This window comes from Heloderma suspectum, chromosome 14, assembly GCF_057233095.1.
Source record: "Heloderma suspectum isolate Gila_16-S chromosome 14, 16-S_ref, whole genome shotgun sequence".
In the NCBI taxonomy this organism is placed as follows: domain Eukaryota; kingdom Metazoa; phylum Chordata; class Lepidosauria; order Squamata; family Helodermatidae; genus Heloderma; species Heloderma suspectum.
Window position 1 is genome coordinate 19,799,636 of NC_139471.1, and position 22,393 is coordinate 19,822,028.

The 22,393-nt window shown below is 48.8% G+C and overlaps 1 protein-coding gene across 1 annotated transcript in view; it reads left to right on the forward strand.

The window, feature by feature from the left end:
- PIP5KL1 (phosphatidylinositol-4-phosphate 5-kinase like 1) overlaps positions 1 to 22,393 on the forward strand; it is a 32,427-nt gene that overhangs the window by 5,078 nt on the left and 4,956 nt on the right. The window contains exons 3-10 of the mRNA XM_084821256.1: positions 3,962 to 4,165; positions 7,559 to 7,609; positions 9,456 to 9,610; positions 12,620 to 12,744; positions 13,726 to 13,760; positions 15,205 to 15,260; positions 19,617 to 19,729; positions 21,024 to 21,183. Coding sequence (XP_084677382.1) covers positions 3,962 to 4,165; positions 7,559 to 7,609; positions 9,456 to 9,610; positions 12,620 to 12,744; positions 13,726 to 13,760; positions 15,205 to 15,260; positions 19,617 to 19,729; positions 21,024 to 21,183 — 899 coding nt within the window. The remainder of the gene's footprint in view (positions 1 to 3,961; positions 4,166 to 7,558; positions 7,610 to 9,455; positions 9,611 to 12,619; positions 12,745 to 13,725; positions 13,761 to 15,204; positions 15,261 to 19,616; positions 19,730 to 21,023; positions 21,184 to 22,393) is intronic.

The window sequence follows — 22,393 nt, forward strand, 5'->3', positions numbered from 1 at the left end:
CTTGACGCTGGTGCTGCATCCCCCTCCCGCAAAAGAAAAATGTTCACGGTTGTGGTCGGTGGTGGTGGTGACAGTGAGTGGGGAAGGGACCATTGTGCAGCAGTAGAGACCCTGTTTTTGCATGCAGAAGGTCTCAGGTTCAGTTCCCGGCACCCCCGATGAAAAGGGCCAGGTGATAAGAAATATTTTTGTGTATTTAATCATTTGATTCGTACCCTGCCTTTCTACCAAGAAAAACAGAACTCAAGCCAGGTTAGGGTAGATGTCAATTTAGTTTTCATTTAGGTATTACGACTAATGCCCATCAGGAGACCTCATCCTCTGTGAATTTGTATAATCCCCTTTTAAAGCCTTCTAGGCCGCCACCACATCTTGTGGTAGTAAGTTCCGTAATTAATTCCTGGTGCTGAGATCTTGTTTGCTTTTTGCTGAAAAGATTTCCAGCCCACCTTTCATGGCAGGTTGTCCTCACAAAGCGGGTTTGCACAGATTAAAAAAAAATAAATATGCAAAGCATAATATTGACGAATAAAATCTCCATCAACTCTATTAATTTATAAGCAGCAGCCATTACAAAAAAAAAATCAAAGCGCAGCATGTGAAAGTTAACCAAATGCAGGCTGGAATAAAAATCTCTCTGAAAGTTCTTTTAAAGACCAGCAGTGACAGAGCCATGCATATTTCCTTAGGAAGGGAGTTCCAAAGGTGTGGGGCAACCAGTGAAAAGGCCTCATTCTTGGTACCTATCAGTCTGACAGAGAGAAGGGCCTTGACTATGAACTTCAGATGTGAGAGGGCTCTTATAGGCATAGGCCACCCTTCAAATAACCTGCTCCCAAACTGTTTGGGGCTTGAAAGGCTAAAACCTGTACCTTAAATTGGGCCCACAGACCTACCCAATTCCTCCTGCGACGGAACTCCTATGGGGTCCACTGGACACCCCACTGACCTGCCTTGCTAGGAACCTCCAGGCTGTTCCATGGTTTCTAGGGAGATTAGAATCATCAGGAATCACCAGCTTGCTTCTCGCAGAAGTCATCGAGCCCACCTGCTATCATGGCTCCAATCCGACAGGTACCCAGGAACCCTTTCTGGCCATTCTTCCTCCTCCTCCCCATCCCATTTCTCTGTGATCCCTCACCTATTTCCACACCTCCTCTTTCCAGCTCACAATCCTGACACTCTTCAGAGCGTTTGGGAGGCTCAGGTGCCACGCCGCAAACTGCCCCAAACATCCATCCGCAGCTTGGATGGATCAGGCCCTCAGCGTCAGCCAACTTCTCCTTTCCTGGCGTTTGTGTGAATCGACCCTTTGCGGTTTGATTTTTCTAAAACTCAGTGTCTAGGGTGGCTGCGTGTCGTGGTCCTTTATCTGCAGGGCTATCGGGAAGCTGCCCTCCACTTGAAGGCGTCCTCTGTCTGAATGGCTCTCCGGCCCAAGCCAGGTGTAAAGACAAAAGAACTCTCAGGGCGTCATCACACGAGGCTTTTATCGTGCACTCGTGGTGAGGCACTCAGGGACGTTTGTGGGTCCTTTTCACAACATCTGCAACCTCCGGGGCACATCCAGCGGTATTTCCCGGTTATACCGCCCAGAGAGCTTCGGCTATTGGGCGGTATAGAAATTAAATAAATAAATAAATTATTCCATGTTAGAAAGATCCAGAGATAATGAGGTATTTAAATATATCCTGGATTGTCCCCTCTGTGTACAATCCTTGTTGCGCTATTAAGCAGCCACTAGATGGCGATGTTTCGCTGAGAAATATGGAACATTGAAAACTGAAAACTTCCCCTCTCAACCATCACGTGGTCACAGTCTGGTAAGTGCGGAAAGGTTCCACAACAAAGACGGCCTGGTAGAACTGCTGGGTATTTTCTTTCATGTAGAGATGCACTACGAACCTGCAAGAGCAGGTGGGGCCTTGGAGTTGCCTGTCCACAGTCAGCATCACCTGGGAGCCAACTGCACAGCCAACACACAGCTCCCCTGGTCACTATGGTGAGATGTATTGCATTTCTCTGTAAGCAACAGGACTGATTTCTAAACTGGCATCTCTACGTATAAATTAGCATATACCAGTCTTATTTATTTACAACATTTATACACAGCTCCACATCTAGGCAGATTCTGGAGCAGTGAACAATAACAGAAAAAAAGATAAAAGAAGGAAACTCCATATGAAAAATTATTATTTAAAAAAACAAACAGAATTCTGATAAAACCACAGCTGGTCAGTCAAGGAAGGCTTCCTGAAATAAAGCTGTTTATTTCAGCACAGTTTTGGCACCTGCCTGACCTCTAGAGGCAGGGAGTTCCATAGGAAGGGGGCCACCACACTGAAGGCTCTTCTCCGGGGGACTCTTAATTGGCCCATAGATCTGTGTGGAACCACCAGGAGAATGCCCTCCAGGCAGGTTGATAAGGGAGAAGGTGCAAATCTGTGTCTTCTTTTCATGGGGTGGGGGGTGGGGTGAGAGGTATTTCCTCTTTTGGAGTGATGCATTAGGTGACCTGCCCATTTGCCAAAAGACAACCGTGATAGGATGGAGGAATGTATTTATTTATTGCATTTATATTCTGCCTTTTTTCCTCCTCAAGGAACCCAAGGCTGCGTCCATAACCCTCCTCTCCATTTCATCCTCACCACAACCCTGTGAGGTGGGTTGGGCTGAGAGTCTGTGACTGGCCCAAAGTCACCCAGTGAGCTTCCATGGCCGAGTGGGGACTAGAGCCCCGATCTCCCGACTCCAGGTTTTGGGGGGCCCTTGGGAAAGGTGCTGTCAATGGGCCCCTCCCTCCGTGAATCAACCTCCTCAGCATCTTGGTCACCAGCTGTTCTTGCTCCTTTTCCTCTTTGTCATAATACCTTGCTTGCCAGGCAGAGAGCCAGGGAGCATGCAGGCTGCGCATCTGCCATTCCTCCTCCTTGCCACCACCTTGTCTCAGCCGGAGTGCAGGGCAGGTGAACAGCACGTTGCAATGCTGACAGGTTTCAGTCAGAACCAGTCGGAACTCTAAAGGACCTCTCCAAGGTGCGGAGCACTTTGGATTGCCCCTTTAGAACTCTGATGGAAACCTGAAGCGGATTCACAGCCCCACTGACATCGGAGACACCAACCTCCACTGTTTGAGGGTCAGGGTGAGGCCACCAGGGAAGATCCTGTCCCCACACACACATTCTGCGGATGTCCTCAAGTTTTCCACTGCTAGGCTCATTCCATCCCAGTTCTGTGCAAGCCCCTTTCCTTCCTGCACAGAAATGTGCACATTTTTCAAAACGTGTACACGTTGCGATGCATTTTTCTCAGGTGTACAGATGTGTCCATTGACTAACGCCTGTTTGTGCACATTTTAGAAGTGTGCTCCTTTTTCTTTGCACTTTTTCCAAATCTGTGCAAGGGTTTGTTGAACATATTTTTGTCGAACATATTTTTATTTGTTTTGCAAAATTCATCACAAAATCAGTAATGTACAGATTTCCAACTGCGAATTGTGTTTGGGTCTGTATTTCATTCTGAGAGGTGTGAACTATGTAATCTCAGCAAGGGGGAGACCAATATGGCCCCCTTCATCGGCCAGAGAAGAAACAGCTGTGGGGAGCTTGTTTTCACTCTTCCCTGCCAGAAAGAACCCGTATAAGAACCTTGAATTTAAGAACTGGTGCCTGAGTTTTGCATTTTTCCTCCTCCCTCCCAATCCCTTTTCCTTTTGTGTCGTGTCTTTTAGATTGTAATCTTGAGGGCAGGGCCAGTCTCATTATTAATCTGTGGAAATCACTCTGGGAGCCTTTTTCAGCTGAAGAGTGGGGTAAAAAAATACTGTAAATAAAATGTGAACCCAGCGAATTTCTCACTGGTCCCTACTCTCTTAATAAAAATGAATCTGTGCCCCTTTTCTCCATCCCACTGCCTTCCTCCTCACATGGCTAACTTCTCCATCTCTCTGCCTTCTCCCTAGCAGGCCGAGATCCTGGAGACACAGAGGAGACGCCGGATATCTCACCCAATCATGTATCGGATCCTCTGGAGAATCCGCCAACAGTGGAAACTCTTGGGTTTCTTCGAGATCAACCATGAGCACGAATTCTACGAATTAACCTGCATGCTGAAGGAGGGCCTCAAGGCCTCGGTCCAGGATGCGATTGATAACCCCGTGACCACAGTGAGGATCAGTTAGGCATAAGCTGGTTTTCTTTCTTTTCTTTCTTTCTTTCTTTCTTTCTTTCTTTCTTTCTTTCTTTCTTTCTTTCTGTGATAAGCTACTAAAGATACTACCTCTCAGAGAGAGTTTAGTCTCTCTCAGTTCTTTGAGAAAGCTAAATATTTTTCCAGCTTGGCCTTAGGCAAGAGACGGCTAGCTGGTGTTTTCCCCATAGATAGTCCCGATTAGTATTGCAAAACAAAATCTGCCCGTACAGCTTCACACACAGGACCCCTTGTCTTCTTCTCCTTCCTCCACCAGTCTTCCTTTTGTCTCTGGTCCAGCCAGCTCCCACCTCCTTTGGGGATGCTGCTCTTACTTTCAGGTGGCGTAGCCAGGTAAGCCAAACTCACGCACCCTTCCTTCCTTCCTTCCTTCCTTCCTTCCTTCCTTCCTTCTTACATCTATTTCCCACTTTTTTTTCCTCTTGCAAGGAACCCAGGTGGCTCACACTCCACTCCATTTTATCCTTACAACATCCCTGTGAGGTAGGTCAGGCTGAGAGTCAGGGACTGTCCCAAAGTCACCCAGTGAGCTTCACGGGCAAGCGGAGACTAGAACCTGGATATCCTGAGTCCCAGTCCAACACTCTCTCCGCTACACCACACCGATCCTCTTTTGCTGCTGCCGTCTTCCCAGCTGTTAGCGAGGAATCCTCTGTGGCAGAGGTGAGCAGACCTCTCAGGTTCGTGGCATCAACTTTGGGTCCCCCCCCACTTTAGAACCCCGACGTCAATCAGCTGGAGCCAGGTGTAAAGTCGTGGCTCAGGAGCGGGAGAGAGACCCACTTAAAAATGAGTGTGCACAGATCGTGTTATAGAAACGATTATAGCATCACGAGAGACGTAAAGGAGCAAAGTGCCTCGGAGCATATTCTCAGCCCGGGAATTTGTTTTCTGGACCAGATCAGAGCTTACACAGCAGCCCTTTCACACACAAAATCCACTCCTGGTTTCCACAGAACCTGAGAGTTGGAAGGTTCCTGGGAGATCATCTAGTCCAACCCCTGTCAATGCAGGATCTTTCAAGGACAGCATCCCTGACTGATGACCCTCCAGCCTCTGCATTAATACCTCCAATGAAGGAGAGCCCCCACCCCCCGCCCACAACTCCCGAGGCAGCTCGTTCCTTTAGGAGAGGGGGGCAGAAGCGTTTCCAGCACAAGGGCCAAATTTCACTTCAGACAAGCTTTCAGGGGCCGCATTCCAGGGGTGGGCGGGGCCAAAGGCAAAAAGCGGCTGGGCCAAAAACTCCAGCCTATTTTCGCTTCAAGCTTTTCCTGCCCAGTAACTCAGCCTTAAGAGAGGTGTTTCGACCTTCCCTCCCAGTGGGGAGGGAGCTGCGCAAAAGCCAGGAAGCCACCCAAAGATTTGTAATTTGGGGAAAGGGGGCGGGTCTGCTGGAAGGGGCATGGCCAACTGGAAAACCCTGGAGGGCTGGATGCATCCCCTGAGTCAGAAGTCCTGCACCCCCTGCATTAAGAAGTTTATCCTCCTGTTTAGCCAAAATCTGCTTCCCTGCAACTTCCAGCCCTGGGTTTTAGTCCTGCCTTCTGGAGCGACCAAGGACGAGTCTGACAGCCTTTCAGATCTTTGCACACCGCTATCCCATCTCCCCTTAACTCTCCTCTTCTCCAGGCTAAACAGAACTGTTGCAGAATTTTACCCTTCTGCCAGGCTCGGCCAGAGAACGGATACCGACTTTTTGTTCCAGCAGACGGATGTTTATTACCAGAACACCAAGGCGTGGTGCAGTCCAGAGTTGCCAGCGTGGCCCCTCGGGACTGGAACCAGAGTGATGGGTGACTTTGGTGTTGATACAAACAAGTGAACAAGGCACGTGACGTCAGCTTTGGCCAGTATTTGGTGCAGTGCTGAGTCAAGGGGCTACAAACTTCCTTCAAAGGAAGTTCTCCGGTTTCCTGAGACAAGGGCCCTGCTAGGCATTGTGACTCACGTGCCGTAAGTTACTCAGCCAGTAAGTTAATCAGCCACCGTCCTCTTTCCTACGTGGCTCTCGCCGCCCCCAGCAACGCATTCTCATGCTAACAACACAAGTGGCATTTCCCCACTTCAGAACTGTCTCTTCCAACCGCCCTCATAGGCCTTGGCTCCCAGATCCCACGCCGTCCTCGCCGTCCTCCTCTGGTCACGCTCCGGGTTTCATTGATGCCCTTCTTCAAATGTGGCACCCACAGCTGGACCCAGAGTTCCTCCCTCAACTTTCTTCGTATCGGCGGCCTAACTGAGGGGAGCGGGGCCATGACAACGCTTTTGAAGTTGCCCCCTTTAAGCCCCTGGCCGTGTTCAAAGGCATAGCAATGGATGTGATGTAGTATATAGCTGGAGAAGACAACCAAGAGGCCTGGGTTGGACTCCAATTCCCAGAATCCCTGACCATTGGCCGTGTTGGCTGGGGCTGATGGGAATTTGAGTCCAAAACCTGGAGGCCACTGGGTAGTCAGCATGGTGCAGTGGTTAGTGTCGGACTTGGATGAGAGAGACCCAGGTTCAAAGCCCTCACCTCAGCCATGAAACTCACCGGATTACCTTGGACCAGTCACTGTCCCTCTCAGCCTTGCCTGCCTCACAAGGTTATTGTGAGGATAAAACAGGAAGAGGCAGTTACGCCACTTTGACCTCTGTGGCAGGCAGGCAGGCAGGATATAAATAGTACAATTAATTAATTTAATGAATGATAACAACCTTCTCTTATTAAGGCGAGTCCTGTTGGAATTGTGCCGCTGCGGAATCTGGCGGTTCCTGTTGGCCAGGGTGTTGAACCTCTTTCAGCCCAGGGGCAGAATTCAATCTCGGAGAAGGTCTTGGGGGCTGCATTTCTGTGGTGGGTGTGGCCAAAGGCAAAAGGGGGGTGGCCAAAGGCAAAAGAGGTGGGGAGCAAAAAAATGCCAGCATATTTTAGCTTAAAGCTAGTTGGAGGTTGGAAGACAGGAGCTGCAACAGGTGAAGAGGGCAACTCCAGAGGGCTGGATTGGGACGCCAGGCAGACCAGATTTGGGCTAAGGCTTCCGTATTGGCTACTGGGTAGCCTGCAATTCTCAAATCCGATTTTAGCTGCCTCACCACCCCTTTCGCAATTTCTTTGCTTAGTACAGACCCCCTGCCCATTCCCCACAAAGTTAGTGCATATGCATTGTGAAGTCCTCGTTCCCCATTCCCACACGTGTGAAATGCCTGCAACGTCCACACTCAAATGCATTACACATAAGAGCTGTGTTTCCTTGACTAGGAGTCGGAGCGCGCTGGAAATGAGAGAGGGCACCGAGGAGGAAAAGAGGGTGAATAGGCTTGTTCTTTCATTCTCTCTCTCTCTTTCTCTCTCTCTCTCTGCCAGGATGTCCGGAGCGAGTCGGAATTTAACACAGTGCTTAAGCAGGTCCATGAGGTAGGAGCCTGTGGTGTGGGGAAGGGGATCATGGGACGCTACCCAAAGGAGTGCTCCGTGTTGCGTCTTATAGGCGCATGACAGAATTTCTCGCCCTCTCAACATTTCTTTCCTCCCGTGAACAATAGAAGCTAAATGTTTATTTTCATGAAATATTGAGCTCCTAGTTAGGTCGTTCCACTGTAGATAGAATCATAGATTCATAGGGTGGGAAGGGGCCTACAAGACCATTGAGTCCAACCCCTTCTCCATGCAGGAAGCCTGATTCCCAGACAGTCTCCCGTCCAAGTACTAACCAGGGCTGGCCTGCTTAGCTTCCAAGATCAGACGAGATCGGGCGCATCCAGCCCTTTGCTCGACGTCATAGAATCACAGGGCTGGAAGGGGCCTACAAGACCATCGAGTCCAACCCCCTGCTCAGTGCAGGAAGCCTGATTCCCAGGCAGTCTCCCATCCAAGTACTAACCAGGGCTGATCCTGCTTAGCTTCCGCGATCAGATGAGATCGGGCGCATTCAGCCCTTTGCTCAGCCCTCAGATATTCCATAAGCTTGTCCGTTATAGACTAAGATGTATAATTAGTGAATCCCGTTGTTTCTTTAGTGATTCTGATTGTATTATTATGTACGTTCTTCTTCTTCTTCTTCTTCTTCTGGCTGCCTTTACTTTGTTTACCTTATTTCGGAATAAAATACAATTCCACGAGATGCGCAAATGGACAGAAGCAAAAATGCTGAATTTATAAAAGGCGTTCTGCCTTTCTTCATGCAAAACCAAAATTAGAGTTTTGTTTCATCTATGGTTTGATTTTGTTTGTTTTAAAAGGAAGAGCAACATAAGAAAAGCAGTGCTGGAAGGGTAGGCATAGTTGGACAGCTGCCAAGGGGCCACACCCCCGCAGGGGCCCTCCAAAACCTGGAGCCGGCACTGTTGGGACCAAACGTCCTCTCTAGTCCAGCATTCTGCTCCAGCAGTGATCAACCAGAGAGCTATATGGGAAGCCCACAAGGAGGACAACAGCACCTTCCCACTAGTGTCCCCCAGCAACTCGTATTTAGTAGAGCTGTGTGCAAATGGCTTCTTGAAATTTCCCACCCTCTTCGTCAGCAGAAAAATTAGGGGAGGAAATTTACCAAATTTCTCCAGAAATTCTCAACAGTTTCTCACAGCTAGGGCTCACCATTGGCAACAGTTGTAGCTCAGTGTCTTTCTTTTTTTCCCAAAGAGTTTTGGGATTTGGGGGGTAGGTGGGTGCTGCCATTCTAGGTAGCAACAGCATCAGCTGTGTTGGCAGGGTGGCCCCCATTTTGCATCCACCACAACGCAGGTGTGTGTGTGGGGGGCAGGGGGGCAATGTTGTGTCAAGCGCCCGCGAAGAGGTGGGCTAGTGCTGTGCCAAAATCTGTCCTCCAATTTCTTGAAAGTTTTCTTCCCCCATGAAAGAGGCTTCTGTTGTTCTGCCTCATTCTTAGGGTGTTCTGTAATTTATTTTTATGATGATTTTGAGCTTACCTAATCATTGCGAGGCACCCGAGGGGGCTGCGTGTGTGTTTTCCTTCTGCTTCCTGTCCATTTCCTGGTTGTTGTGATCCTTGCGACACCCCTGTAGGGTAACTCAGCCTCACCATGGCCCCGAGTTGCAGAAGAGGCGGCCCTGAGGCAGAGAGAAAAACTGGCCAATCTCATGAGCTCATGACAGAGGCAGAACTCGAACCAGGGACTTTGCTAAACTTAAAAAGCCCCGAACACTTGTATGCACCGCCTTGTTCATTTTGGTTTCCCTTTACTACATTTAACAATTTTCTACATTGATTCCCCCACCCCACCCCGGTTCCGTTTCACTGCAGGGCTTTGAGATGCGGACGTACGCCGGTCCCATCTTTTCCCGGTTCCGGCAGTTTCTCGGCATGGTGGATCATGATTACCAAAAGTCGCTCTCCTGCGAGAGTTCCTACCTGCAGTTCGTCAGCAACTCGAAAAGCAGCGCCGACTTCTTCCTCACGTAAGAGAAACTCCCCACCATGAGTAGAACACCCCCCCATATGAATATGTTCCGACGAAGTTGCCTTGCGGTGAATCAGGGCGATATTCCGACTGGCCAGGGCCGGATTTGGGATCAGGTTTCCTAGGCAACTACTTCAGGGAGCACCCAGCTACCTATTCCGCTACCCACTCAACAGCTGAAAGACACAGACAATGCAGTTCATCTTAGAATCACAGAGTTCGAGGGCATCTTAGAGCCATTTAATCCAGCCTCTTGTTTGATGCAGGAAATCAGGAGCTGTCCAGCCTCTGGTTGAAAAGACCCCCACCCACCCCTCTCGGTCATGGGTTCCATTGTCGAACTGCTCTTTCTGCTAAGGATGTTCTGCTACCCGCAATCTACCCTCCAGCTGGCTTGCTTCTTTATAAAAAAAAAAGTATTGTAAAATGTTGATGAAACAAACCAAAGAAGAAGAAAAGGAAAAAACAAACAAACACGTAGCTACGTAGATTTGAATACATCCATTTCAGTGCATGCATATGAAGTGTGTGTTAGAGATGTCTGTCATTGTGGAATCCGCCCCTTTGGGGGCTCGACGGACTCCTGGTGAACACCCAAATTGGTTTGCATTTGCAGGCTGAGCCACAGGGCTTTGTCTCTGGGAACTTTGTCTCTCTTTTTTAAAAAAATATGTAAATAGAAATGTGCGCAAATTGCAGGGGGCATTTGCGTGATTTACGCAAATTGCAGCTGCAAATTATGGCCAGCGTTTGCATACATCACACAAATTGCGCGCCGCAATTTGTACACATTTCTATTTATATAAAGCTTAAAAACGTGGAAAAATATGTGAGCTGGCTTGACTCAGTGTTTTCCCTGAGTCGTGGGGAAACAAGCTGAAGTCCAGGGGGCTGAAGCCAGCAAGCTCCAGCCCCTGGATGGATTCCTCTGATATCCCTGTGTGTGTGTGTGTGTGTGTGTGTGTGTGTGTGAAAATACAGCTGTCTAAGAATTATGCGGGGCCGCAGTGGCTTAGTGGTTAAGATGCTGAACTGCAGACTGGAAGGTCGGCAAGTCAGCAGTTCGAGACCCGAGTGCTGCGTGACGGAGTGAGCTCCCGTCTTCAGTCCCAGCTTCTGCCAACCTAGCAGTTCGAAAGCAAGAAATTGCAAGTAGATAAATAGGTACCGCCTCGGCGGGAAAGGTGACAGCGTTCCGTGCACCTCGGTGTTCAGTCATGCCAGCCACATGACCACGGAAGTGTCTTCGGACAGCGCTGGCTCTTCGGCTTAGAAACGGGGATGAGCACCGCACCCTAGAGTCGGACACGACTGGTTGGGGACACCTTTACCTTTTTTAAGAATTATGCACTGCATTCAACAAAAGCAGACCAAATATCCATATAAGTGTCAGTTTGGAAGCGGCATCTATATCCCACCTGTTCAAATGTAGAAAGTGTCGCAAGGTCCATGGCATTATAGGAGGTGAGCGTTTATCCTTCCAGTGTTGTAATATCAGTCTTTTAGGGCACAGTCCTACGGAGAGACTTGTCAGCCTCCAAACTCAGAGGCTGATGCCTATCCAATGCGGGGTGATCAGAGCATGAAGGGTATCCCGCCTCCGTGCTCTGCCTGCCCTGCATTTTCAGCTAGGCACGTGATTTCATGCGTCTAGCTGGGGACATCAGAGCAGGTGTGGGGAAGCCCAGGAAGCCTCGTAAAGAAGCTTCCGCAGTCCCCTCCCCACCCTCAGGACTGCCCCCTTTTCCCTGTCTCCACACTCTGTTTTGGAGCATGGAGACATACCTGGCATGGAGAGAACCATGCCAGCTGCAAGGGAGCAGGGGAGGGGACAGAGAGTGCCTTTTCTGGAAACTGAGGTCCCGAGCTCAGTTCCCAGAAACCGAAAAATTCTCTGGCCCTCTAGACAGTGTCTGGTGGCCATAGGATTGCTCTCCCCACTGTCAAAATGGCACGGAGAATCCATTTGTGCTGGCCATGCATGAATTTCATAGGATTGGAAGGGGCCTATACAGACCATCGAGTCCAACCCCCACTTGTCAGGAGAAGGATTTGGTTGTGACATGCGCTCCCTCTTTCTGTCTGGAGATTTATACAGATCCTAGGAAGAAATTCATTGCACCGCTATTTGATCTATTTCCAGTTCGGATGATTTGGTTAAGATTGTTTTACATTCTGGAGGAACGGCGGGGGGGTGGGGGGGACTGAGCTGCAAGCTTCAGCCGCTGCCACTCCGGAACCAAAAATGTTGCAGCAAATGCCGCTGTCGGAACCCCCTCTGGTGACAACGGCAGGAAGCTCAGAAGGTGCCATTTTAGGGTTTCTGTGATGCCCTGGAGTGACGCTGCATCGGGCATTCTGGGAAACATAGCGTGGTGGTGCAGAGAAGTGGGGCAGAATGGGCATCAACACTGGTAGGCCATGCTGGGCACTGAACCCCCTGCAGCTGCCCAAAGGGGCTAGATGCTGACGCCAGACGGGTGACCCTATTAGTTTGTTCCCTTTTCGTTTAATACTTCAGTTTTATCAACCTGCAGCCATGATCATGTCTCGTCATAACTTAAGTGTTTAAACCAGCCTTCCATGAACTGGTGCCCTCCCAATCAGTGGAGGCTGGCGGTTCCAATGTCAGTGGGGTGGTGAATCCAATCCGGGTTTCAGTCAGAACTCTGAAGGAGTTATCCAAGGTGCAAGGCTTGACTGGTTCTGACTGAAACCCGGAGCGGATTCACCGCCCCACTGACATCGGAGCCACCAGCCTCCACTGCTCCAGATGTTTCGCACATCAGCCCCCACAATCCCCAGCCAGCCTGAGTTGTGACCCACAACATCTGGATGGGACTAGGTTTGGGACGGCGCGTTTAAACAATAAGATGCATGAACACTGGAGAAGCAGTTGGAAGTGGGCAGTGGGACACCCCCACGTGGGAGGGGGCGCAAATTAGGCCGAGGTCTCGCTCCTCCGTCCCTCACGGGGTAGTAACTGTCTCTGCCTCTTTCTCAGTAGCAATGACAAACGCTTCTTCCTGAAGACGCAGACCAAGCGAGAGATCCGTTTCCTCCTCTCGAACCTGCCCAAGTACGTCGAGCACATGGAGAGATACCCCCACTCCATCCTCGTCAAGTTCCTGGGTAAGGAGCCCCACCGGGCCAACCGTTAATGCTGAGGTGGGGAATCCAATTTCTGAGAAGCTCTTGGGGGCCGCATTCCAGAGCTGGGTGGGGCCATAGGCAAAGGGGGCATGGCCAAAGGGGCGTGGCCAAAAATGCCAGCATGTAGTAGCTGAAAGCTCTTGCTGTCAGGAACTGGGCCTTAGGAGAGGCATTTTGACCTTTTAGAAGGTGTGGAAACGGCAATAAAGCCGGTCAAGAAGGATCGATAGTTGTGTGGAAGGGGACGGTGCTGTTTGGGGATCCCAAGAGGGCCGTATTATGACAACAGGAGGGCCGGATTTGGCTCTCAGGCCTGAGGGATTCCCACCTCGGCGCGAACGCAGGAACAGGCATCGCCTAAAAGCCTAGAATTCCATTCCATTTCTTTAGTCGTGGGCCTTAGGCCATTCAGATGTACAAAACAAGTAAACAACGAAAACACATTAGGGCAGATGCTACATCAGGTCAAAATCTAAAATGGTCAAAACTAAACATATTCACGGAATATTATTTAAAATTCATTTGAATTCATTTAAAAATATACTGCTTCCGCATTTAAATGAATCATCATGATCTGAAAGTTAAAGCAGCTAAAAGACCGTTAAAACAAGGCATCCCCCAAACAACAAGTCAACTGCGTTGTCGGAAATGAATTTTGCTCGAATTTTCGATGCTGCCAAAGCAGAGAGCGAGACCTTGTGAGTTACACTGGGATCGGTGTCACACAAAAGAGAGACAATCTTTCTGGAACAAGTGTTACAGTGCAGATCAGACAAAATAAAACCCAGAAACTGAGACCTTGGTTCAGAGTATAAAGGGCAGGACAGCAAATAATGTGCTATATCTTCAGTCTCTGCAGCATCACAGATAACATAAACGTCTTCTTCTGGCTTGTATAGTCTGTTTAAGGCAGAATCCTTCCCCCCCTCACCTGTGTTCTGGTTTTGTTCCTTCTAACAGGGGTTCACAGTATCATTGCCCCGCAGGAGAAGAAGGTATGTCCCCTCCAGCTGCTGCTATTGGTAGGAATGGCCTACAACAAGATGCTGCAAAGAAATGCTGCAGCGTATCATCGCCCCCTAACTCAGCCTCCCCAACCCAGAATCCTCTGGATGTTTTAGGACCACAACATCCATCAGCCCCAGCCAGCATGGCCATTGGGCATGCTGGCTGGGGCTGATGGGCACTGCAGTCCAAACACATCTGAAGAGCGCTGGGTTCGAGAAGGTCACCCTGACCAAAGTGTTTAGAGTTCCAGCTTAACAACTTTGCCATCCTCCCAGAGAGTATAAGCAGGTAGGGGCTCAAGGAGCTCCAGCACCACCCCGTCCCCATGATTTACTGTTTCCCTTTTCCAGCAGACACTCAACATTCGCTGCATTCTCCATCCTCATTAGTTCCCCCACACACACCCTTCTGCAATTCTTTTAGGATTTTCTTATTGGGTTTTTTTTTGGTGGGGGGGAATACTGTTTTAAATCCTGGGGTTCCCCCCACGCATGCTGATACCCCCCTCTTCTATCTCAGCGGCCATGTTTTGGCTCCAGTCTTATTGGCACTCCACCACCTGAGTTCGCTGCTAGCGTGACAAGCGAATCGCAGCAGCGGAAACACCTAAGGCCTGGGGAGTGGACATTTGCATCGTCATCTCCTCCTCCCCATCCCAGTGCCTTCATCAAACACCACTGCTTGCTTTTAAAAAATAAATAAATACAAGCTCATTATGTTTATTATGTAGTAAGAACTGCACCTGAATTTGTTGGCTTTCTTGCCTGTCCGTCTTGCCTGCCCCATCTCGCTTTTAATCTTTGTCCAGAACATAGAAAACATTAGGTGCTTTATTAACAACAATGTTTAATAGTATTAAGTAGTACTAGTTAGCATTACTTTGTGGTATTAAGTAGTACTTAGGGTTCCTAAGCTCCTTCCCTTTACTCATCTTCCCACTTCAGCATTAAGCATCCTAAGAATACTGGCTTTTATGGTTTTAAATACAAGTTTCTAGTCCTTAAGGCCTGAGCGAGGTTTCCTGTATGAAAGAGGACGGGGCTTCCAGGCTCTGCATAGCATCTCTGCCCTTTCTCACGGCTAGCAGAAGCTGACTAAAACGATGTGAAAACGGCATACATTTCCCCTCTCTTTGTACAGAATTGTATTTTCAAGTGACCATCTTGGCAAGAGGCAGGAGAGACAGAAATGCGGCAAGAGCCCCCAGCCCAGCTTAACTCACCTGCCACGGCGGGCAGCTTCAAAGGGGTGACTTCTCATGTGGCACAGTCCTCTCACCACTGCTCCAGCTCCAAGAATGCCTGTGGGGGAATTCCACATTTGAAAGCGCCGGGCTTGAGGCTAGCGGGAGAGGACCGTACCGCACCAGAAGCTGCATGTTTTGAACTCTCTGTGGACTGACTTCCTCCTGTTTTCTTTTTCTGCCTCTAGAAATATTTCATCATCATGCAGAGTATCTTTTACCCGCACGAGAGGATTGTCGAGCGGTGAGTCCTGAGCATGGTCTGAGAGGCAGGCCGCCGGTTCTCAGCTAAGGACCCTGGTCTGTGCTGGCAGGAGACGAATGCAGAGGCTCTGTCCTTCTGGGCCTCAAATCCTGCGTGCAGCCGTGCACTTACTTGGGAGTAAGCCCCATTGAACATAGTGGGATTTACTTCTGAGTAAACATGCATAGGATTGTGTTTTTACAGCGTTTCTTCTCACAAGTGAAATCTTCCTGCTTATTGGGCTCTTTTTCCCCAGGCATGCTAGATTCCTTTTCTTTCCCCCGCTGACATGCTAGATTTCTTTTTTCACCTGGCATTCTAGATTCCTTTTCTTTTTTATCCCTGACATGCTAGATTTCTTTTCCCCCTGACATTCTAGATTTCTTTTCCCTCCTGACATGCTAGATTTTTTCTTTTCCCCCGTGACATGCTAGATTTTTCTTTTTTCCCTGACATGCTAGATGTCTTTTCTTTTTATTCATTTTTTAGTTTCTATGCTCATTGCAATATCAATATATGAAGTATGTATACATAAATACACAGGGGGGGAAATACAAAAAGATATAGGGTTGGATCCAGATTTTGTCATACTTAAAGTGGACCCATCGAAATCAATGGGACTTACCAAGTAACCCAAGTCTCATTGATTTCAATGGGTAATTGTGACTAACTTTGGATCTCATCCATCATCTTAATATAAATATTGAAAATGGATATCAAAACCTGCCACTCCTAATTCATGTTACATTTCACTTCTTTAAATGATACATTTGCTATCATTTCTCCTTAGCCATAATTACTTAAAAATATGTCAAATATTGATATAAGTACTATTATTACTATAGTACTGGTTGCCATCGTATAACGTTAGGCATAATTATTGCTTTCTTTTAGATGAAAAGTTAACGTAGCTCAGCGTTTCCTACCTGGGACCCTCCAAATGGGGGATTATTGGAATTTTAGTCTAACCCATCTGGAAGCTCTCAGGCTGAGGAAGATTGAAGTAGCTAATAATACTATATCTCACTTCTGTCACAACCAGTCCCTAAGGTTTTATAATAGATTTCCAGTGCCTTGCAAAATCAATTCTAGACATGCTAGATTTCTATGTGCGGGGAGTTCTTAAATTTTATTTTACATCACTGCTACGGAAGAACGTCCGGTCCTGCCAGTCTCTGCTCGCAGACTGAGTTGGCACAGGTTGAACATCTTGGAAAGATCTCAGCCCAAGGGAAGAGACCCAGAAACTGTCTCCGGCAGATGTGCATTTTAGGGGGAGATGAGTCGCACCTATTGGAGCAGGAAAGCTTGTCCCATGTTACTGATCTTCTCACTTAAGCACCCCGCTGAGCTGCTTCTCAGGAGCCCCTTGACTGGCCAGACCATAGTTCGAAAGCCACTATATTTATTTGTCTTCGTTTAATTTATTGAGAGCGCAATCCTACTCAGGTTTAGACAGAAAAGAAATCCTACAACTCCCAGCATCCCCTAGCCAGCATGGCTGGCTGGGGCATGCTGGGAGTTGTAGGACTTCTTTCTGTCTGAACCGACATAGGATTGCACCCTTAAAAAAAACCATATACCCCATCTTTTTTTCAAAAGAACTCAAAGTGGCTTGTTGTTGTTGTTCAGTTGTTCAGTCGTGTCCGACCCCATGGACCACAGCACGCCAGGCCTTCCTGTCCTGCGCTCTCTCCCGGAGTGTGCTCAAGTCCATATTCATTGCATCGGTGATGCTACTAGCCATCTCATCCTCTGCCGTCCCCTTCTCCTTTTGCCGTCAATCTTTCCCAGCATCAGGGTCTTTTCCAGTGACTTTTCTCTTCGCATTAGGTGGCCAAAATATTTGAGCTTCAGCTTCAGTATCTGTCCTTCCAATGAGCACTCAGGGTTGATTTCCTTTAGGATGGACTGATTTGACCTCCTTGCAGTCCAGGGGACTTGTAAGAGTCTTCTCCAGCACCACAGTTCGAAAGCATCAATTCTTCGGCACTCAGCCTTCCTTAGAGTCCAGCTCTCACAGCCATACATTACTACTGGGAAAACCATAGCTTTGATTAGACGGACCTTTGTCGGCAAGGTGATGTCTCTGCTTCTTACTATGCTGTCTAGGTTGGCCATAGCTTTCCTCCCAAGGAGCAAGCGTCTTTGAATTTCATGGCTACAGTCACCGTCTGCGGTGATCTTGGAGCCCAAGAAAGTAAAATCTGTCACAGCTTCCATTGCTTCCCCTTCTGTATGCCAGGAAGTGATGGGGCCAGATGCCATGATCTTAGTTTTTTTAATGTTGAGTTTCAAACCAGCTTTTGCACGCTCCACTTTCACCCCCAACAAGAGGCTCTTTAGATCCTCTTCGCTTTCTGCCATTAGGGTGGTATCGTCTGCATATCTGAGGTTGTTGATAATTCTCCCAGCAATCTTAATTCCGACCTGTGATTCATCCAACCTGGCGTTTCTCATGATGTACTCTGCATATAAGTTAGATAAGCAGGGCGACAATATGCAGCCTTGTCGTACTCCTTTCCCAATTTTGAATCAATCGGTTGTTCCATGTCTGGTTCTTACTGTTGCTTCTTGACCCTCGTACAGGTTTCTCAGGAGAAAGGTAAGGTGGTCTGGTACTCCCATCTCTTAAAGATCATTTGCCAGAGTTTGTTGTGATCCACACAATCAAAGGCTTTAGCGTAGTCAATGAAGCAGAAATAGACGTTTTTTCTGGAATTCTCTTGCTTTCTCCATGATCCAGCGAATGTTGGCGATTTGATCTCTAGTTCCTCTGCCTCTTCGAAACCCAGCTTGTACTTCCGGTAGTTCTCGGTTCGCATACTGCTGAAGCCTAGCTTGTAGGATTTTGAGCATCACCTTGCTGGCATGTGAAATGAGCGCAATTGTGCGGTAGTTTGAACACTCTTTGGCGTTGCCCTTCTTTGGAATTGGAATGTAAACTGACCTTTTCCGGTCTTGCGGCCATTGTTGAGTGTTCCAAATTTGTTGGCATATTGAATGCAGCACTTTAACAGCATCATCTTTTAGGATCTTAAATAGCTCAGCTGGAAGACTGTCATCTCCGCTAGCTTTGTTGTTACTAATGCTTCCTAAGGCCCACTTGACTTCACTCTCAAGGATGTCCGGCTCAAGTTCAGTGACCACACTGTCATGGCTATCAGGGACATTCAGATCTTTCCTGTATAGTTCTTCTGTGTATTCTTGCCACCTCTTCTTAATCTCATCTGCTTCTGTTAGGTCCCTGCCTTCTTTGTCCTTTATCATGCCCGTCTTTGCACAAAACGTTCCCTTGAGATCTCCAGTTTTCTTGAAGAGATCTCTAGTCTTTCCCATTCTGTTGTTTTCCTCGATTTCTTTGCATTGTTCATTTAAGAAGGCCTTCTTGTCTCTCCTTGCTATTCTCTGGAACTCTGCGTTCAGTTGGATATATCTTCCCCTTTCACCCTTGCTTTTCGCTTCCCTTCTTTCCTCAGCTACTTGTAAAGCCTCATCAGACAGCCACATCCATGAAGGGGCAAAGCAGCTTACAGCAATCAAATGTCAACTCGCGTGTGTGTGTGTGTGCGTGGATGCGCGTGTGCGCGTGCACGCGTACATATATCAGAGGTAGGCAACCTGATGCCCTCCAGTTGTTTTAGACTACAATTCCCATAAACCCAAGCCAGCATGGCCAATGGTTAGATTGATAGTTGTAGTCTGCAATATCTGGAGGGCACCAGGTTGCCTATCCTTGATATAATTGCTTATACATACAACATTGTAAAATGGCATTTGACATAATGGGACCTGGGCAGATCTCCCCTGGGAAAGCATATGACAAAGTGGGCCCCACCACCGAGAAGGCCCTGCTCTTTGTCTCTACTTGCTGTACCTCAAGTCAGATGAGGACTGTGGTGCAAGGCCTTGCATGCTGAACATAGGGTGGAAGCAACGTACAGAAGGTGTTCCATCCTAACCCAGGCTTTGTTATAGTAGGGTGGTTAGATGGGAGTTGTAGTCCAACACATCTAGAAGGGAGCAGATTGAGGGAAGATGGGATATGGTATTATACCACACAGGACTGTCTATACCAGGAATTTCCAACCTGTTTTGGATTACAGCTACCATACTCCCTGACCCATGACCATGCTGGCTGGGGCTGATGGGCATTGTGGTCCCAAAGACACCTATGGTGGGTTAGAGTATTGGACTAGAACTGAAGCCATGAAGTTGACTGGGGTGACTGAGGGCCACTCACCATCTCTCAGGCCTAAGCAACCTCACAGGGATGTTGTGAGGGTCCCACAGAAGATGGGGAGGTATGAATGCAACCTCTCTGGAATTCACTTGTCCCCTGTCTTCTGCTCACAGGTATGACATCAAAGGCTGCCAGCTTGACCGATGGACAGGCATGGCTCCAGCAGGCAGCGAAATCATTGTGGTTTTGAAGGACCTCAACTTTGGAGAACAGGTCATCCGCCTTGGTAGGCTCCTCACCCCTTGAGGCACTGGGAGCGGGAGGGTGTCCCCACCCATCTTCCTGCCAACTAGGGCCACACCTGGAACACGTGGTGGTGGGCATGGTGGTAATAGGGTGGGAACCGGTTTCAGCCTGGGGCCGGATTCCATTCCAAAGGAGCACGTGGGGGCCGCATTCCAGGGGTGGGTGGGGCTTTTGAAGGGGGTGTGGCCAAGGGCAGAAGGGGCGGCACCAAAAGACCAGCATATTTTCCTTTAAAGCTCATCCCGCCAGTAAATAAGCCGTAGGAGAGAAAATGGGGAATTAGGAGGGAACAGGAATTGGGGGGGGGGGGACCGCATGAGTACAAACAAGCAAAGGAAAACGGCATCATTTTTAAATCTGATTATTGATGGGGGTGGTACATTCCCCCGCCCTTAACTTTCCAGACAAAAATCTTGGTGGAATCCACTGGCTGCGTGCAGGTTTTCTTTAGGGTTTGTCATAATAAAAGACGGCCCGGTTCCTCTCCGTGGTCCCCTGGCAAAAGGAGCCCGTGCGCGTCGCCCAAGATGGGAAGCACTCTTGAGAAGAGCGGGGCTGAGTGCGGGCTGGTGGCCCCGATGTCCGTGGGGCGGGGAATCTGCTCCAGGTTTCAGCCAGAACTCTAATGGAGCTATCCACAGTGCTTTGCTGAATGTTACATCTGTTATGCTCCGCACCTTGGATAGCTCCGTTGGACTGAGACTGCAACCCAGAGCGGACTCACCGCCCCACGGACATCAGAGCCAGCAGCCTCCACTGGCTGGAATTTATATTCCCCAAAATGGGGGATGCAGGCATCCCGCCCCCCTTCTTCCCCGTGTAACCGAGTCGGCAGAGCTCTCCTGTAACCATCTCATGACCTGCTGATTCCACATCACACCTGGGACTCACTAGTCTGGTCCATCCAGTCACTTTTCTGCCCTCCACTTCACCTTGCCCCAACCACAAGAAGAGATCTGGGCGTCTCGGCAGCTTGCACAGTTTCTTGGGTGATCTTTTTGGCTGTGGCCTAATAAAGGTATTACAGCATCACGGATTTTCTTTTCCCTGTGGTCGACACGGCTGCCTTTGCTTTCTTGTCTGCGCGAAGTTATTTTGTTTGTTTCATTGCTGTACCGCCCAATAGCTGAAGCTTTCTGGGTGGGTCACAAAAATTGAAACTGCGCGGCACAGCATAAAACAGTATAAGAAACAATATCCAACGACGTCGAGTCTCTCTTCCTTCACGGACGGCGCTGCTGTCCGCCAGCCCGTGTGCTCTCTCGCCCACGCAGATCAGCAGCGAGCCTGGCTGATCCATCAAGTCGAGCTGGACACGCAGTTCCTGAGGGACCTGGACGTGATGGACTACAGTCTCCTGGTGGGGTTGCAGCCCTTGCACGAGGACGAGCGGATCCTGAACAAGGCGCTTGCCGACATCATCGCCCGGACAGTGTGAGCGAGGCCGGGCTTGTGGTGGGGAGGCATCCAGGCCTGCCTGCGGGGAAGGGACTGCCGAAAGGCAGATATTGCTTTCCAGCGGGGCAGTGGTAAATTTTGAAGGGCAGGCGCTCCTCCTGAGACAGTCCCCATAGAGCAAGGGTCCCCAATGTGGCACCCACGGGCACCTCGAGTAGTGCCCATGAAGGGGCCCCCAACGTGGTGCCCATGGGCACCCAAAACATTTTTTTCTTTTTCTTTTTTATTATTTCCCCCCTTTTTTTCAACATGCGTGCAAGGTTTTGTACAAAAAGCTCACAACTTTCTAGCAACGATACATAGGCTTCAACAAAAGTGAACCAAATATCCAAATAAGTATCCATTTGGAGGTGGCGTCTATACGCCACCCATCCAAATATTGAAAACGTTGTCAGGTCCTCAGTCCATCGCAGTGTAGGAAGTGAGCGTTTATCCTTCCAAAGTTGTAAGATCAGGGCTTTTAGCTGTCAAAAGGACACAGAGAATCCATTTACCCTGACAATTTGTTAATTTCCAAGGAGCAGGTAACCAATTTAAAAGAGCGTGTACATCAGTGAATATTAAAGACTGTTCCAGTACAAAGTTTATCTGTGAAATAACCTCCTCCCAAAAAGAAGCAGCTACTGGACACTGCCAAAACGTATGCTTAAAAGAAGCATTAGCTGTGTTACATCACCAGCAATTAGCCTGATTAGACAATCCCTTATTAAAGAAACGTCGTGGTGACCAATAGACATGACACAAAAGTTTTGGCTGAATAGGACGGCGCCTACGATCCAGATTGGCGACAGGCAGATGCCAAAGCAGCGATGCCCTGATGAGGCATTTTGTGGTGGTGCCCACAGCAGTTCCTCAAATCCTCACATTTTTGAATCCACGGGTCCAAAAAGGTTGGGTACCCCTGCCATAAGTCCCCAAGGAGAGGCCAAAAATGCAGGTAGCTGTTTTGATCCATATCAACAAACCAGCTCTAGCAGTTTTCCTCTCCACCAGGAGCAGGTTTCTTTGGAAAGCTCATGGGTCTGAACTGCCCATTCGAGACCGGCCACCCCAAGAGATTTTGCATTACAGGAGGGAACAAGAGATCGTTGCTGGGAAAATTCATTTTCCGCCAGCTACTGTGGTGACTGGCAGTGAGCTCAGAGCAAACGGGGAAGTCTGAGGCGGGTGGGAGAGGATGTCCAAC